General features: G+C 33.1%; 2 protein-coding genes across 8 annotated transcripts; both read left to right on the top strand.

The window, feature by feature from the left end:
• Positions 1–2525: 2525 nt before the first annotated feature.
• Positions 2526–5959, top strand: LOC126716097 (UPF0481 protein At3g47200-like). 7 transcript variants are annotated; one of them, XM_050417096.1, is made up of 4 exons: positions 2543–2658; positions 2978–3090; positions 4577–4671; positions 4754–5959. In XM_050417096.1, coding segments are annotated over exons 3-4 (1203 nt in total). In that variant the 5' UTR covers positions 2543–2658; positions 2978–3090; positions 4577–4669; the 3' UTR covers positions 5955–5959. The 7 variants fall into 7 exon arrangements, with proteins under 7 accessions (XP_050273049.1, XP_050273052.1, XP_050273051.1 ...); XM_050417095.1 differs by having other exon boundaries at positions 2539–2658; positions 3027–3090; positions 4577–5959; XM_050417094.1 differs by having other exon boundaries at positions 2542–2658; positions 4577–5959.
• A 712-nt stretch (positions 5960–6671) lies between these two features.
• LOC126716096 (CLP protease regulatory subunit CLPX2, mitochondrial) lies at positions 6672–18261 on the top strand. Its single transcript, XM_050417090.1, has 15 exons — positions 6672–7344; positions 8014–8075; positions 8398–8498; positions 8590–8673; positions 9290–9336; positions 11007–11081; positions 11165–11242; positions 15052–15108; positions 15438–15508; positions 15607–15706; positions 15841–15945; positions 16264–16326; positions 16467–16589; positions 17125–17283; positions 18046–18261. The coding sequence occupies exons 1-15, from the start codon at positions 6757–6759 to the stop codon at positions 18115–18117; spliced, it is 1785 nt and encodes a 594-aa protein (XP_050273047.1). The 5' UTR covers positions 6672–6756; the 3' UTR covers positions 18118–18261.
• Positions 18262–19462: the final 1201 nt, after the last annotated feature.

Here is a 19462-nt window from a genome sequence, read left to right as displayed (position 1 = left end):
TTTAAGTATATTTTTGTAACTTTTTATTTTCAAAGAAAACGGTAAAAATCCTAAAAGACTCTTAAAAATATGTATTTTTTTAGACTGGTTTTCTGAGAATGTCTCAAATTTCTAATGGGTTCTAGATTTATTTTTCCTTGATTCGTCGAGGCTTCGTTAAGCTAGAACTATGTCTAGCTTATTGCTTTTCGTTCTGCTTGAAACTCTTTAGCTTTATCTTGAAAGATAGCCATTCTTTATTTGTTTTCCAGATGAGAGGAAGTCCTTTTTAGAATGAGTACTCCTAACCTTTTTGCACTTTACGTTGTTATATATATATATATATTTTGCTGTTTTATTTTACTTTTACGTGATTTGCATTGCAGGCATGAAACACACCAGTACTCTTCATTGAAAAGTTTGTTTGGAATGATATGAACAAGCAAATCTTGGTGGGGCTTACAATGGATGCCATGATCTCCAACCTCTCGCACAAGTCTTTCAACTTTGAAGATCAGATAAAGAAAGAGGCTCTTTTCTTTGTAAACAATCCATCTATTAATTTGTTTGGGGCCGAATCGTACAACAGAGTTTCATTTCATACACACTAAAAGTGCTCAAAGGTCTGTGTGGCAAATTTTCATTTATGTAATTAATGTGGCAGTAAAAACAAGCTTGATCTTTTTGGACTAGCTAGGTTCGATACCTTCTTCTCTTTTTCTCTTGCTCTTGCGGTTATTTATAACTTATACACCTCTGTTTTGCAAACATGCAAATGTAACGTAAACTTTACAGCTTTTGATAAAGCTCAAATTGATAATAAATTAAGGATAAAGTTTAACTACAAAATTAGTTATAACCTTAGGTTACAAACTTACTTAATATTTTTTTATTGGATGTGAATTTTGACAAATTCATCATTGGATTACATCTTCTTCTTATATCCTCCATGCTTGCCAAATTTCAAGAAAATTAAAAATCAATAGCTATGTCATCAATAAATTTTTTAAATTGCAAGTTTTTGTAATTTAAAATTATGCACAAAATATAAACTTATAGATTATATAGTAAATGATATCCGATTGACACAAAATTTAACATGTGTATTAAGGGTGTAAAGAACATGCAATTCAACGGTTAGATTTTCAAAATATGTTGTAATATTTATTTTATTGAGTAAGTTTGTAGTCTTAAGGTACAACCAATTTTGTAGCTAAACTTTGTCCATAAATTAATAACTATATATATACTTATGGTTCACTAATTCATCTAGCTATATAGGCATAAAATGTATGATTGTATTTTGACACAAAATCTTAGGGTATGTTTGGTAATTGCTTTTTCTCCTTATTTTTTGTTTTCAAAAATAATTTTCTATTTGTGAGACTAAAAAGTTTGTTTGACAACCCAAAATGGACAAAAAAAAAAAAAAAAATTGTTCTCAAAACTTAATTTGTGAAAGAAACTGAAAATATGCAAAATGTTGTTTTCAGTTTCTAATTTTTAAAAGTCAATGAAAACACATATTTAATTTAATGAATCTGTCTCATTTAATGAGTTAGCATTAGAGTTCAAATCCTAGTAACAACATATTTTATTATTTTCTATTTTTTTCTTCAAAAAACTATATTTTTAATTTCAACTAACCAAACATGTTTTTTATTTAAAAAATACAAGAAAATTGTCTTTTTGTTTATATTCCCAAATTTTTTTTTGAAATTAATAGAAAACAAAAACTGTTACCAAACATAACCTTAAGTTTTAAACTTTGACTTTTGAGAATACTACTTTAGTTAGCTTAATTGGTAAAATTAATCTTTTCTAGCCAAATGAGATATCTGAGGTTCGATTATCTCACCTACACCAATGAAGCGAACTTATCAAAATTTTTTTTGACTTTTATTTTTCTTTTTATTATTTCTTAGATTTCAACGGCATAGCATTTTATTGCAAGTGTAAGGTTATTTTATTTTATTTTTTTTTTTATAATAAATTTCCCAAGATTTGAAAATTTTGTGGTCAAAATATTAAGTTCCTAGCAAAACTAGCATAACAATAAGGTGATTGCACATCACAAGAGGTTTAAAGGGGCATTGCATGTTAGTTGATTATTTAGTTATAAGATTACAAAAAATTAATTTGATGGCCTCCGGATGAATCCTGTTTGGCTCTCAAACTTTCAATATATTTTACCTCAAGTATATAAAGTTATAAACCCATAAAGGAAAAATTTTCAATTCGAACCCCATTATAGAGGTTTTGTTGTACTCAAATGAAGGAGCGCTCCCTAAATGTTGGAAACCTTATTTGTGTAGTGTACTTGTGCATGTTAGGATGTACTTGTGCATGTTAATGAGGATCTGCAAGGATGATTCAACCTTACAAGTGGAATATATATTTGTAGACAAGGAAAAGAAAAAGGCAAGAATGACTAGAATCTTTGAAGACTAAAGAAAAAGAAAAAGAAAAAGAAAAAGAAAAAGCAAGAAAGAGGGTAGATATATAGAGAAAAAGGAACATGTAAAAAATTGAAGGAGCAAATTTCTTGCTTATATAATTCATTTATGGAATAGTTTGGAGACACAACAAATTTGTAGTTTATTTACCAAAGTGGCGAAAGGTCTCTTGTGTTGTGCTTTCATCTTTCAAGTCGGCATAACAAAGTTATTGTTGTAGAAGGTGCTATTCTCTCTCTCTCTCTCTATTTGTTTGTAATGATTTTAAAATTCATGTGCCTAGCTCATCTATAGTTGATAACGTTTACTTTAATAACATTATTTAATTCTCTTCTTAAGGGGAAGTTATGTTTGAAATTTCAAATCTCTCTACTCTTACTACTCTTGTTGTAAGTCAAAAAAAAAAAAAATGATAATGTTTATACTTAAACAGCATATATATTATAAGTTGGATTGAGAATGAAGCATGAATATCTCTAGAAAAGAATTCAAAGACTAAAAAAAGAGTTATTACATTTATGCTTAAATGATGAATTGAGAAGATTGACCGAGTAGGCTTGGATCACAAACTCTCAAATTCCCGTAAGGCAGGGCAATGGTGGCATTTCATGGCTAAGTATGAGTCGGTTTGATCTGGCGCAAGTTGCAGGCATTTGTGAGTATTGTCAACCATCTAGTTTAGCCAGTCATGAATATTCTCACCGTGCTTTTTTTTAACCTAAAATATTCTTTATGATATTGAGCGTTGGCTCATCTTAACCTAAATTAAATGCTACTAACAACCCCATACCTAATCTTAGGGGCTAATAGCACTCATACTTTCATGTATAGATAGATTATTATTGAGTTATTATTGTTATTGTTATTATTATCCAATCTGTTAAGAATCTATAGTTGACTCCAAAACTTTAGAACTCAAATTCTGTAGTTTTTATTGTTGTTATCATCATCATCATCATTAATGGTTGATCATATGTTGGTAATTTACATGAGTTAGAGAAAAAAAGTCAAAAAGATATGGGTAAAGAAAATTGTTTTTGTACTTTTGGTAAATTAGAGTTTAATTGAAATATTGGTTTGATGGTGATGTAGGTTTACTTTAAATATATATATATATATATATATATATAGAGAGAGAGAGAGAGAGAGAGAGAGAGAGAGAGAGAGAGAGACTTAAGTACAGTACTTAGGTGCTGTTCCTTAAGTTCCTCTCTTGATATTCTACCATGTGGCTTTTTTCTCATAGATGAAAGTGTAGTTTTTAAGTTAAGTAGCTACATGACAAAGAGGGGAACCTAAAGAACAACACTTAAGGTATTGTAAATAGGTTTTGTCCATATATGTGTGTGTGTGTAAGTTAATAAACTTCAAGGAAATTTTTGTAGTCTATCCGCCCCCTCCCCACCAAAAAAAAAAGTGAACATATGAAATGTTTGCTGAGTAGACCACGATGTATATATGTGGACATTCATATTTAACAATGACGAGCATTGATAAGATTGTTAGGTTGGGTTTGGGTACTGCGTTTTGCATCCACGTCTCCAGACAAAACGCGTTTCAGTTTTTTTTTTTTTTTTTTTAAACTAGCACCTATTGCACTGTTCATGTCCCATTAACAGTGCATTTAGGCTTATGAACAATAACTTTTTTGTGAAGAGTAATTTTTTTATTGTTTTTAGTTTTCAGCAAAATAAGCTATATCCAAACTCACCTTTAGTGTAATCATCCCACGTGTTGTTAGTGCTATTACTAATCTAGTCAGCACTCACACACTTGTTATCTAAGACAATTAGAGTTAGTTACAGTCACTAATTTGTTATAAAACTGTTAGCCTTGTAATTATATATATATACACACACAGAGACACACACACATATACGCGGGAACATTCATTAGAATAATTAATATAGATTGGAATACAAGATTTAGTTTTTACTCTCCCTCTCTCTATTTTCCCCAATTCTTGTTTTAGGTTAAACTCTTTCAAAGATTTCTTTCATTGTAGATATTTATTCAAGAATAGGTTCTTACTTTGTAGCATGAAATTCAAAGGATGGCTAAGGCCCTTAAAGCTCCTACATCATTAGAACTATCTATTCCATATTTGTTTGTAATGCTAGTGAATATTGTTTTGTCATCAGGAAAATCAGAAAGTGAAGTTGATAGATGGAAATTAAGTCAACAGAGACTGAAATTCAAAAGGCAGAAAGTTCAACAATTGAAATTCAAGAACAATGTATAGACGTGGTAAATCGAATTAAAAAAAAGACTGAAAAATTGGAGTCTCCTTTATCATCTGATCAGTGTTGCATCTACAGGGTTCCAGATTATCTTCGCAAATCGAAGGAAGAGCACTACACTCCTCAGGTTATTTCAATCGGGCCCTTCCACCATGATGCCTATAATGTCAAATTGAAAACCATGGAACAACGCAAATTGAGATACCTCAAGTATTTCACTCGACGTGTTGAAGGCCTTCAAATAAGCTTGGAGAAGTTAGTCAGTACTATAAAGGAGTATGAAGAAAGCATTCGACGTTGTTATGCTGAGACCATCCAACTTAAGAGTGGTCCTTTTGTAGACATTATTCTTGTGGATGCCATTTTCATTCTTGAGTTGTTCTGGAGATACCATTTCAATGACTGGGCAAGTGAGGACAATGGTGCATCCTTAGAACCATGGTTAACAACTGCTATAAGGTTTGACTTAATTTTACTTGAAAATCAACTTCCATTCTTTATTTTGGAGAAATTATTTGACCTAGCATTTGCCTCTCATAAAGACTACAATAAGTCCTTACTTACAGACATGGCCTACGATTACTTTCAATTTTACAACACTCAAAACATAACTTATAGTCCCCGTTTAAAAATGAAACACTTCCTTGATTTGCTTAGAACCTTTTGGCTACCTCCATCCGAAATGTTACCAAAAAGAGACAATCGTGATGAGCTAGTTAAACATGTGTACTCTGCAACCCAATTGCATGATGCAGGATTGAAGTTTAGGAAGGGTTTAAGCAATTGCTTATTTGACATAAACTTCAAAAAGGGAGTGTTGAAAATGCCACCTATAACATTCGACAATTCCAGCGAGACTCTTTATCGAAACCTTTTGGCTTTGGAGCAATGTCACTATTCACATAAAGCATACATTACCGACTATTTTATCCTATTGGGTTTCCTTATTACCACTGACAACGATGTGAAGTTACTTGTTCGAAAGGGGGTCATGGAAAATTTGCTAGGCAACGACGATGAAGCTAGAGATTTGGTGGAGAAACTTTGCACAAATATCGTGTATGTCAACTTGAACTCCGATTATCATGTTTTCTGCAAAGAGTTGAATGCGTTCTATAAGAAACCTTGGAATAGGTGGCAGGCAACTTTGAGACATGATTATCTTAGTACTCCTTGGAGAATTGTTTCTACAATTGCTGCTGTCATATTTTTGCTGCTCACCTTTTTACAAACTATATATACAATGTTCCCAATAAAGGGTTCGAATCATGTGTGTTGATGATTTTTTTTTTTTTTGGTAAAGGTGTGTGTTGATGATACTACTATCTGGATTGCTTCTTGTTGTTTCATTGTATAATTTGTATTGTTGTTATGATTCTATGATTAATACAGTTGATTTTGCCATTATAAAATACCAGACTTGTTTTATTATATATATATAATTTTTGACAAGACAAAGCATGAATTTCTTTTTTTTTTATTTTTATTTTTTTTGCTGCCATCGTAATTCAAATTCTCAAATCAATAAAGGAGATTAGGCAATGCATAACACTTGGCATTGACATTGTTATATATATTGCAAAAGTTAAATATTTGGTACAATTAATCGATACATGACAACTTTAAATAGAGGTTGTATGTCACACCGATTTCAAATTGACAGAAAAGAAAAAAAAAGGATTAAACTGATATAATTGAGTTGTTAAGGATTAAAATGACAATTTAATTAAAAAAAGTTATTATATTGTTTCCATCCTTTAAGTATGCAAGAATTTTATTTTTGTCTTTTAATTTTTATTTTTATTTTACCTCCAAACTACTGAAAATATTTCTACAATAGTTTAGAATGAAAAATGAACTTTTGAAGTAAAGAGATTAAAAAAACAAAAAAGAAAAATGCAAATATTGGGCCAGAAAAAAACAAAAATAAAATAACATGACAAATATATATATTTTAAAATATAAATAAGAAACAGAAAATATAATAAAATCGTTGTTGTATTAATTTTTTTTCTCGTTTCCCAGCGCGTGTTGTAAGTTCAGTTCCTCTCTGCCCATTTCCAAAACAAACTTTCGAAAACATGTTTTCGATTCTCCGAAGCAGCAAAACGAAAACGAAAGCAGCGTTTTCAATTCTCAAACAACTCACCACCCAAAACTCCCTCACAAATACAATCCTAGGGTTCCCATTTTCCCAACAACAACAAAAAGCGACGTCGTCTTCCTTCTCATCCTCATCCTCATCACCGTACGACCACATCAGAGCCAACGTGAATTGCCCACGCTGCGAGCACCAAATGCCGTTACTGTTCTCGAACCGCCCGTTATCTATAACGGCGCGAGAGCCGAACGGCGTGTACCAGGCGCTGAACCTGTGCCCCAATTGCAAAACGGCGTTCTATTTCAAGCCGTTTAAGCTGGAGCCATTGCAAGGCAGCTTCATCGAGATTGGGAGGGTGAAGAGTGACAGTGTGGACTCGGATGGAAATAGCGAGAAACGTTTGGGTAGTTTCGGAAAACCAAAATTTATTAAGGAAAAAGAGGCGGAGGAGGAGGAGGAGGAGGATGATGAAACGGCGTCGTGTTTGGGGAAGAAGGACTTGCCCACGCCTAAGGAGATCGTTAAGTTGCTCGACCACTTCGTCGTTGGCCAAGAAAGAGCCAAAAAGGTTTTTATTTTATTTATTCATTTATTTTTTAGCACCAATTTTAGTCCATATCAAATTTAATGTAATTGCATTTTAGTCCTTAAACTCTAATGTGTTTAAGGAGTGATGTCGTGTCAGTATTTAGTTTTATGAGACGGGGACTAAAGGTAAAGTTTAAAGGGATTGTTTTTAGTTTTTAACCAATTTAAAGTGATCGGTTTTAATCCGTAATGTGTTTAACAAAGTGATGACATGTTGGGTTTTAGTTTAAGTATGTCATCTAAGGGACTAAAAAAAAATAAATTTTAAAGTGATCATTTTAATCTCTAATGACTTTAAACTTAAAAGTGATTGTTTTTAGTCTCTTACGAGTTTAAAATGATCACTTTTAGTCCCCAATGTAACGAGTCAGTTTTTAGGAAGCGATCACTTTAAACTTCAGGATTAAAAATGATCATGAGTTAAAGTTTAGGGACTATTAGTGTATTTTGACCCCCCCTTTTTTAATGTTTTATTTTATTCTTTTTATTTATGCGGTTTAGGAATGCTAGAATTGAATAAAAGAAAAAGGAAAAAAGAAAAAGAAAAAAAGGAATGCTAGAATTGTATATGGATTGCATAATAAACTTTAATGAACTATATAATACATATTTGTCAGTGTTTTTATTGAAATGTATGTTTATGTGACAGGTGCTTTCAGTGGCTGTTTACAACCACTACAAAAGGATATATGATGCTTCCCTTCATAAGAAGTTAGTCCTTATTGTTTTTGCATTGAGTTAGCTTTTGATCTTTACATTCTTTTAGGGGTTTATACTGATGGTTTTCAGTTTTGCTAGAGGGGTCTGTCTTGTAATGCGGTTTCAAACCGCACTTTTTCAAACCACAGCTTTTTAAAACTTTAGGTACAGTTTTTTCAAACAGCCCCAATATTAAAAAAAATTGAAACATAAGTTGTACTGAACAGGCACAAACCAGTTGCTGTCTTTTCAATTTTCGATGATAGTAATAGTTAGATGGATGTACATCAAATGCTGCTGCTTTATTTACTGAATTCATGCATCTAAATACCAGGTCAGGCATTGAATGGGGTACTAACGAAGTTGAAAATGAGGACAATGATTCTGTCGAGCTGGAGAAGAGCAATGTGTTGCTGATGGGTCCCACTGGCTCAGGTATTTATATGATGTCATTTTTTTGAGGTAGTTAGTGCGAGGAGGGCTAAGAGGTTTGATTTATGTATTTTTACCATGACTGTAAGGATAGGGAAGACGTTACTTGCAAAAACACTAGCTCGTGTTGTGAATGTGCCATTTGCCGTTGCTGATGCAACAACGTTAACACAGGCAAGTTCATTGCTTCATATGGATATCTTCCTGTCTGTCTGGTAATAAGAGAGCTACCAATGTATGGAGAGCTGCCTAATTTACACCATATCAGAAAAAAATGGACATTGGACTTTCATTACATAGTTACATACATCTTCCAAGTTATCTCATAGATCTTAACACTTGCCCCAGACCAAGTTCTAGATCATAATTGCTCTAGTGAATAACCAAGGACTGGATAGATGAGAGAAACAACTAAGAATAGACATCTAGTTTCACTAATTACTTAACTGTTTTTAGGGCTCCTTGTTGACACTCACGATTTTGATAGCCATACTAGTGATTTGGAGTTCTCTTGATTTATAAATAGTGAATTTTAAGTCTTTTATGACTACTGATTTTGGTGCAGGTAAATTGCAAATACTGTATGTTCTATTATACTTCTATTCTTGTTCCTCCTTTTCTTTTTTCTTTTAAAAAAAAAAAAAAATTTATATATCCTATTGAATTTGCCAGTCATTGCATGTTGCAAGTAAATGTTTTGATACTTATTTTTGTACTCAATAAATGTTTTTGTTATTTGCTGAATTCATGTGAAAAATTCAACTAATGCTCTCTTTTTGTCTCTCTCTAGGCAGGTTATGTTGGAGAGGATGTGGAATCAATATTGTATAAGCTGCTCGTGGTATGGTCATATGATATTTGATTTTTATGTTATACAGACTTTTTTTTTTGTTGTTGGTTGAGTTATAGAAATTTACAAATAAAATGGGACAATCTAACACAAAGAAAGTGTACTAGAAAGTTTTCTAGTGAATTACAATTTGAAATTCATGCAATGAATTAAAAAGAAAAAAGAAGAAGGAGAATGGAAGACATATCTTTGAAAAGCACACATCTATTCCACAGCCCTCTCAAAAAAGAGTATTTGAATGACAAAACCATATGCTCCAACCCCTCAAAAGCCTGACTGTGATGTCATAGTGGAACAACCATCTACATTTGAACACTATGATGTCAATTGATGACTCGGGAGTCCTAGGGCTTGTTTGGTTGCTATTTTTTAGAATAGACAACTACTTTTTGGATGGAAAATTTTTCTGTTTTTTCTAAAAACTAGTGTATGGAAATGCTAACTTTAGAATTGAAGGAAATGGGAAAGATATTTTTGATGTTTTGTTAGTTCATGAGAACAAGTGATGAAGTGATTTTCATGCCTATGAACTGTGCAAATAAATGCATTGTAAAATTATATTATAAAAGTGTTGTTATTTATCTATTTTTTTCAAATCCCAAACCCTCATTGTTCATCCCATTTCTTTTTCTTTTCAATCTCCTCTCTTGCTTTTATGACTGTTGATGACTGTTGATGGCCTTCTATTACCACTCCAAGCCCTCAACCTCCTTGTCCTCCCTTCTCAACTCCCATATCATCTAGTTGAATCCCCAACTCCAATCCCAGTCCCAATAAGTTTCTTTGATTTCTTCAATGCCCATGGATGTGTGGTGCAAGATATTTTTGGGTGATTGAAGGAGTGCAAGGAGGTGGCAGTGGAGGACAATATGATGACTTTGGAGGAGTTTTTGGCCAAGGCTAGGGCTGGGCCCTTGGAGGAAGAGGTGGACTCCCTGCAGAGAGCTTGTTTGGAGGAGTGTTTGTGCCTTGAATCCCATCTTGCCACCAAACCCCTTTGAAGGTTCCATTGTGGTCTTTGTAAATGAGGTGGAGGTGGAAGACAGAAGAGGGAAGAGGTTTGGTCATAGGTTGGAACCTTAGGGTTATATCGAGGTCGTCGGTCACGTAGGTGTAGGGTAACAAGTCATGAGGGTGGGGTGGATTGGTTTTGATGTTTCACTGGGGGTGGGGGTGGGGATGGGTGAGTACCTTGTATATCCAAACCTTTTTTCTTTTTTTGTTTAAAAAAAAAAATTGAGAACCCCATAAAATTGTCTTTCATTCTCATCCCGAAAAACAAGTTTATGAAAATGATTTTCAGAAAACTTTCACAAACAGATCTTGATAGTTCCTAGTTTTTCTTTTTCCTGTTGTCTATTATATAAATTTCATTTTTTTTTTGGGTTCTATTCTAATTACTTATGTTTTGGGTCTCCTTTTGTCAATGGTAAGTTCCTGATAAGTTGTGGTACAAAGACCCCAATGCCAAAGTGGCAAGTAAATATCTAATATGGTCACAAAATCAGACACTATTGTATTTCTTTTGTTGCATTGCTGACATGCAAATATGCATTTTCACACTCAGTTTTTGAACTTGTCCTCAATGTTTGTTTGTTTTTGTTTTGCCTGTATCCTTAACTCACAAAACTTATATACTGGATTTTCTGATTGGTGTTTAGGAAGCTGAGTTCAATGTTGAAGCAGCTCAGAAAGGCATTGTCTATGTTGATGAAGTTGATAAGATTACTAAGAAGGTTTTGTGATGTTAATAGATGGAAAAGCACACTTAAATATCTCTATGTGTTATTTACAATAATCAAAAACCAATTTTGTGCAGACTGAGAGCTTAAACGTTGGCAGAGATGTTTCTGGAGAGGGTGTTCAACAGGCATTGCTAAAAATGTTGGAAGGAACGGTGCGTCAATAAATTACCCTTTTCATTTTGTCTGATTCCTACCTCTTTAATTCTTGGAAGAAGTAGATTATTATTATTATTATTTTTCAGTTTTTACATTTTTATAAGTTCAATACATTGGCATCAGGATATCTGTAGTTTTCCTAGTTTGGAAATGGGTAAAAACTTAGGTACAATACCTTAGTTATAGTACTTTAGGTTCTCCAAATTAAATTCAAACACTTGGGTGGATTGAATTTAATTATCCTTGGAGAAGAAAACACTATTTGTGTTATATTGGTTGATGCATCCAAGTGTTTGAATTTAATTGGAGAGCCTATTGTAATGCACCTAAAGTACTGTATTTAAGTTTTACCTTTTGAAAATATAATAGTTGGAACTTGGCATTATTCTTGAACAAGTCACCTCACTACCTTAATTTTTTTCACTGTTTGATAGCTCCCCCTCTCTTTTTAGAGCTTTGGTTTTTCATGCTTCCAGTGAATTACAATCTTGCATATGTGCTGATGCATTATGTATTTTCATATTCCATTTTTTTATCCTTGTAGACATCCCAACTTTTGTATATCAACTTCACTCATATATCGATCTGGATTGGTATGCCAAAATGATAGCATTTGCCATTTTGTTGGAGTTTAGCATGAATTTTGGAATTGAAAGTCCAGTAATGGTTATTTTTGTAGTATCGTCAATGAATCCTGGCTCAAATGCACTTCCTTCTCTCACAAATGTGGGCAGAGGGTGAGGTTGTGTGTTCAAAACCCACTAGGTGAGGTGTATGTGCCAGCGAAAAAAGGGCTCGTAAAATTTTAAATTTCATTTTGACTTGTTTAGTAACTCAAATGGGCAAACAATTGTTTCTGTTACTGTGAAGAATCTTGTGCATGGGAGAGGACTGCATTCCTTGGTTAAATGTACAGGCTATCAATAAAATTTATTAATCATTGTACTATTTGTATCATCACATATTACATTAAAAGTTTCTGGGCTTGGCCAAGTTGCCTTAAAAATTACATTATTACACAAAGATGTCCATTGATAAGAACAGGACTGCAGACACTTTCGTGATACTGGAGTTGGAAAGGGCATAGTGTATTGACGGAAAAGTTTAGGTAATCCCATGATAGCGGGCGTGGCTCTTACAATATAGAAAATAAAGAATAGGAGGTCGCTACTAAATTCCAAAATGGCCCACCAAATTTTAGGGAAACTGATTTTTCTCATTTCTTGGGGATGAAAATCAAAATTTTCTAATAGGGGGGGGGGGGGTGTTTACAAGCACCCAATAGATTTTAAACCCATGTCCTCAACTTCCGTGTCATTCTTATGTGGGAGGAAGTGCCATAAACTTTAAGGATTCGTTTGGGAGTTCATAAGGGAAAGGAATGGAATAGAATGAAATGATCATAAGGGAATGGAATGAAATGTATTTAAGTAAGGGAAAGGAATGGAAAAGAATTGAATGAAATGGAATTAAGTAACCTTAATTGGATGTTTTAAAATTGAGGAATGGAAAGGAATGAAAATGAATGGAATGTAAGTAATCTTGTTTGGTAGTAACATAGAGGGAATAGAATGAAATTATTTTATAATAATATTACTATTAGATCCCTATTTTAAAATAAATGGTTGAATATATGGTGGTATTTTGGGAGTTTTAGTAAAAAAATTATTAAATCTAATTCCATTTCCTCATATTCCTCCTAATTTTAGGAGGAATGAAAATTTGAGATTTTAAGGAAATATAGAGGAATGCATGTTCCCTCCTACTCATTCTATTCTCTCCCACTTAAATTCCCAAACAAGGGAATGAACTTTCCATTCTCTTCATTAAAACTCTCAAACAAGGGAAAGAAAAAATATTCTAAAATTATTCTTTTTATTCATTTCCATTTCATTTCCTCCTCCCAAACGAGGTCTAAGTTGGAATATTTAAGAAAGCTACTCAAAGGTTGATGGATGGTTTGGAGTTGAAGCAACACTAGAAAACAGAGAATCTAAGGTTATGTTTGGTAACAGTTTTTGTTTTCTATTTTCAAAAACTTGTTTTTGGGAATATAAAGTAAAAACAGTTTTCTTGTATTTTTGAAATCAAAAACGTGTTTGGTTAGTTGAAATTAAAAATAATTTTTTGAAGATAAAAATAGAAAATACTAAAATATGTTGTTACTAAGATTTGAACTTTAATGCTAACTTATTAAATGAGACATATACATTAAATTAAGGTGGCGTTTGGATTCAGATTATCTTGCGTTTGCGTTTTCTGCTTCTTTTTTTTGTTATTTGTTTTTTTTTCACGCGTTTTGCTTTAGGAGACAATTATCACTGTTCACGCACTGTACAGTGTACTGTTCACGCACTATTTATATACTGTTTATGCATTGTTCACGGGACTCACATCCATTTTATTCAGAAAAGATATTAAAAATGGGTCCCACAGTACTATTCACACATTTAAAAATTATTTTGCTAGAGTGTTTTTTCAGTTTTCAACAAAATAAGTTGTATCCAAACGGACCCTAAATGCGTATTTTTATTGACTTTTGAAAATTAGAAATTGAAAACAGCCTTTTGCATGTTTTCAGTTTCCTTTATAAATTGAGTTTTGAGAACAGTTTTTGTTTTCTGTCCATTTTGGGTTGCCAAACAAGTTTTTTAGTTTCAAAAGTAGAAAATTGTTTTTGGAAGCAAAAAATAAGGGGGAAAAACAGTTACCAAACATTCCCTAAGTTGTCATCCGGGGGCTGTAAAAGGTATCCATGAACAGGAACTGGTAGAGTAGATTTTATGTATATGGAGTTTTCAATTCTATTTGATGACAGACTTGCTAGAGTTTTGTAGGGTGGGATTTTTAAGGTTAATAGTGGGTGAACACGGTCTTGTTGTGGCACATTTCAAGAAAGTGATAGAAAATCTTGGAATCTCTTGTTCGCAAGGTTTTGCCTTGTATTTGTCACTTTATGACAAGTAAATATATTGATTAGAAGGTACCCCTAGGCGACCCTACCCTAGCACATGAAAATAAAAACAGTTTTGGCCTGTTGGCAATGAAGGTTTCATCGTTATAGGAGTTCACAAATCTGGAAGGCTGTTTCATTTTGTGTATTGTAGACAAGTTTTGATGGGGTTCAACATTCTAATCATATTATTAAATAATCTCATTTGAGATCCTTGTCTGCTTGGATGGATTTTTTTGTGCAGCATCCCTTTATTGTCTTTTTAAGATTTATTAGATCTTCTGAATTTCAGATCATAGTTCTTTAAGAGCAGTTTGGTGTGCATATTGTGTATGTGAACTATTTTCTTCAAATATTTTGCTTAACGTTAAAAAGAAAGTACACATATGGTGGTGTGTGGATAACTTGAGTGAACTAAGAATTGAAAGAGTTGAGTCCATGAAAGGTTTAAGGACTTGATGGGGTCTTTGAACACATAACAGGGAGCTTTAAGTAGAATTTTATAATCATTTTGGTTAAAAAAAAGGGAAAATATAATGTTGTTATTAGTTGTATATAGCATTTCCACCGTTTGAAGGCCATTGAGCCCTAGTTCAACTGGCACCTCCTTCCTGTGCAAGTGCTAGGTCTAGGGTGAGGTTGTGGGTTCAAGACTCATTGGGTTTGTTTGTAACTTACCTATAAAACAAAAACAAGCATTTTCAGATCTGAAGATGTCCTTAACACGAGGAACACGCTTTTAATATAATGAAGAAATCATTTCCAAAGCTTCGAGAATTTGCTTGTTTGATTATGTATGGTATGATATTATATTAGGCTATATATATGTTGACTAAATGTTTTCTCTGTCAGATAGTGAGTGTTCCTGATAGAGGAGCTCGGAAGAATCCTCGTGGTGATTTCATTCAGGTATGCTGGATCTAAAACTATCTGTTTTTCTCCTATAATTGTTTCCATTTTATGCAATTATATCTGGCGAGTCATAGCCTCATAGGCAAAAGGAGCACTCAATTGCACTTGGAATTGACAATGCCTGGAGAACTTGGTGTTACACCAGGCTCTTGCCACATGAAATTGCTGAAAATAGTTTGTAAATATTTGAAATAAATGTAGTTTTACTGGGAGACGTCGGAATATGAATTTTAAACAGTTAAATATCTTGGACAGCTTGTTATTTCCAGAATTGTGTTTCCTTATAGTTGTTACTTGTGCGTCTTATAACTATTGATGATTCACAGATGGATACCAAAAATATACTCTTCATTTGTGGTGGGGCATTTGTTGATTTGGAGAAGACGATTTCAGAGAGGTAATACCCTTTTCTTGTGCTGGATGTTAAACAGAAATATTTACTATTGTTGGCTTCTCCCTAAATGTGAGTTCTAATTATTTACATTCTTTTTCCAGACGACAAGATTCCTCCATTGGCTTTGGAGCTCCAGTTCGTGCAAACATGAGAACTGGTGGATCAACCAATGCTGTAGTGACATCCTCATTGTTGGAATCTGTGAGAATCCACCCAATATGGTTACAGAATTTTTTGATATTCATATTGATTGCATTCTGCGTTTATATTTTCTGCACAATGCATATTTTGATTCCTTCATTATCTAGCCTTATGGGTTTTTAATGAACTTGTAGGTAGAAAGTAGTGATCTTATTGCATATGGCCTCATACCTGAATTCGTTGGGAGATTTCCAATTTTAGTGAGTTTGTCAGCTTTAAATGAAGACCAACTTGTTCAGGTGTGTTCTGTCATTTAAATGTTTTAAATATTAAAAATTTTGTGTCTGTTACTTTTTAGGGCCTTAACATGCTCACTCAGTTTTAGAGGGATGAATGTGGATTTGTACTTGCAGTTTTGTACTTTAGTTTGCCTAATTTGCTCAAACTCCAAAATGTTGTATCATGTCTGTTTTATACAATAATGATATCATGGTGCTTCTAAAGTAGTTTGGTTTCTACCAGGTTGTAATTCTAGAAATTAGAAGTCTAGAATATGTTGGTTTGTCCCTTTTGACAAGGAAGTAGTAACTTGTTTATGGTTTATTTATGCAAGATAGGTCCTCACTGAACCGAAAAATTCTCTTGCTAAACAGTACAAGAAGATGTTCAGCATGAATAATGTAAGCTTTTGAACCATTTCTTCTGTGGTCAGTGCTTTTTATTCTTTCTTCTACCTGGTTTATGGTCTCAAGCATCTGATGCAGATATGGTAACCCTCTACGCGGTACAATTGGTACTGCTTCTGTCTATAAAATTTCAGGTTAAGTTGCATTTTACTGAGAATGCTTTGAGATTGATTGCAAAGAAAGCAATGGCAAAGAACACTGGTGCCCGAGGTTTAAGAGCCATATTAGAGAATATTCTTACAGAAGCAATGTTTGAGGTATACTTGGGTCCTAGTATCTACCCTAGCCCTTATAATTTGTATGCAACTATGCCTTCTGGTTTTTGTTTTTGTTTTGGCCACCTCCCCCCCCCCCCCCCCTCCTTCCAAGCAAAGCAACCATGCAAGTTGAATAGGCTCCTCTATGTTGCAATTCCAAGGTGGTTTTTGAACCAACTTGAGACCACTTCATGGTATCGGATAATGTCCTATCACTATAAAAGAGTTCATTTACATATATTCCCTGCTCATTTGGTAAAATGTTGCTAGTGACTAGCTGTTGTAACTAGTGACAATCTTGTAATGGCACTGAGTTGGGGAGCTGACGGCGACCAATTCAATGAAATTAATCACCTACCTGTCTAGGGGGTAAAGGCCTTTGTATTCTGATTGATTTTCCCTGTTACTCCATATGACCTTAAATAAATGTTAGCTTTCACCTATCAAAAAATAAATGTTAGCCTTCAGCTTGAAGGTCTATTATGACAATTTATAACTCCCTGATGGAAACCTTTTTTTTTTTTTTCATGTATAGATTCCAGACATCAGAGCGGAAAATGACACTATAAATGCAGTTTTGGTTGATGAAGAGGCTGTTGGGTCTGTGGCTGCTCCTGGATGTGGAGCAAAAATACTTCATGATGATGGTGCATTCAATCAATTGCTCCCTGACAAAAAGTTCAGGGATCCCATGGTATGCTTTACTATCATGTCCGCCCCATTACCCAAGTTACCCTTCTCAATTCTTTAAAAAAAAAGAAAAAAGAAAAGAAAAAAAAAGAGATTACTCTCAACTTTTTCACTGTTACTGTTTTTCACTGCTGCAAAGTAAAATGATAAAAATAATGGGACTAATATAATACTGACATAACCTAGAGTTCTAAAGCTTGAGTGGCTTGAAAGCTGAGTGGACTGTCAGTGATTTCGTCCTGATCAGAGCTTATTGATTATTATCATTTTGATGACTAATAGCATTTTAAGGGACACAATAATATACAAGAGCTGAATTTGGAATAAAAGATTATTTCTAGAAGAAAATTAAAATTAAAATATGCTGCTAATGAGTTCTAGCTCAAATGGCACATTCTTTCCTTGAAAAACATGGTCGGAGTTAAGGTTGTAGCTCAAAACCAACTGTATACATGTGTGACTGATCTGAAGGGGAAAATATATAACCTAAAAATGCAGTTGAGAGCATTACCAAATATGAGGCTTGTTGATGCATTACCACATACTGTCTCGTGAACAACCTCCTCATGGACTTTATGATAACACGCCTCTTTAATGTATGGTATAACTAGTGTTAAAATCTAATGACTTAATTTTTGGAAAGGGTGTGGCTTTCCTGCGGTGCTCTTTTGAACCATTGAGGGCCTTATGACCCATAGAGTCTAGAGAAGCACATCCCTTTGATCCTCCCAATTGCTTAAATAACATAATTAACCTTGGTTTGCAGGGAGGTGGGGTGTCTGAGAGTGATTTTTTGGAAGGTGAATTGCATGTTCAGTCAAGAGCCATTCGTTTATAAATTTTATGTAATTTAAAATGTGTAAAAAAAAGAACATATGTGTATTCACAATCATCAAAGAAAATAAATTCATGTTTCAAGTTCTCTTTTTCCTGGGTCTTCTAACAATCTAATGAAGCTTGTCGAGAACTAGAGTCACCTCAATTGCTTCTCGTGCCTTTCTTTCATAGCTGGCTGTTTGTCTTTCTTCATTCTGAGTCAAGGGGATTGGTTATTTGTGGTGCATTCTATTTGACTGTTTTACTTGGATGGATCTTTAATAGGTAAAATATGACTCACCAATAGTGTGTCCCAGTGATTTTTCTTTTTTTCTTTACTTTTTAATTTATTTTTTGGGTGAGAATTGTGTGCTCATGGAAATTTTGTTAAAGTTGGAGGTGGTATATTGTTGTGTTACAGATACTAGGCAGTGCAGCACGCGCTAGCCATGGGAAAAAAAAAGTAGTGATTAGGATCAATTTTAGATTTTATTTGTATCACAAAATAAAGATTAAATCATTTGATTTTTTAAATACATAGAGATTTACATTAATCAAAAGAGACATTAATTTTAAGAATTTTGATAATTATGTCATAAAAAGTTAATCTCATTCTTATAAGACCGTGACAGATTCAAGTCCAATATTTTATTATTTTAATTTGACTTATAACTTACACCTCAATAGTTGTGAATATATTGTAATAACAACAAAATGTCACGACATTTTTAGTTGTGCTAGATATCAGTATAATATTTTATTATCTTATTTTATTTTATTTTGACTCATAAGGAATTGACACATGCGTCACAACATTTTCATAATATCTCTATGTATACATTGTACTTAATTACAATGTAAATTTATATTGTAGACAAAAAAATTGGCAAATTTTGTACACATTTACAAAATTTGTACAATATTTACCGATTTTTGTGCAAATGTGTATAATATTAACTACTTTTGTGTATTTACAATGTAAACTTCCATTGCAAGTACAAAGTAAACATATAAAGATCTAAAAAAAAAAAAAAAAAAAAAAAGCTCAAACCAACTGGCATACTTGAAGGGGGGGAAAAAAAGTGCACGTCACTAATTGAATAAACCAAAAAAACACTATTCATGAGCCTTTAACTCTTTTTATATAGTTAATAGATATGCTAGCATATATAAATATTTAAAAGAAAAAAAAAAAAACTCAAACCAATAACTGGAAAAATAAAAAATAAAAATAATTTTAGGCACTTTTTTGTATTTACAATGTAAACTTGCATTGCAAGTACAAAGTAAACATATAAAGATATTAAAAAAAAAAAAAAAAGCTCAAACCAATTGGCATACTTGAAGGGGAAAAAAAGAAGTGCACG

This window comes from Quercus robur, chromosome 2 (assembly GCF_932294415.1).
Source record: "Quercus robur chromosome 2, dhQueRobu3.1, whole genome shotgun sequence".
In the NCBI taxonomy this organism is placed as follows: domain Eukaryota; kingdom Viridiplantae; phylum Streptophyta; class Magnoliopsida; order Fagales; family Fagaceae; genus Quercus; species Quercus robur.
Note: the sequence above shows the minus strand (reverse complement) of the source record. Positions and strands in the feature narration are given on the sequence as shown.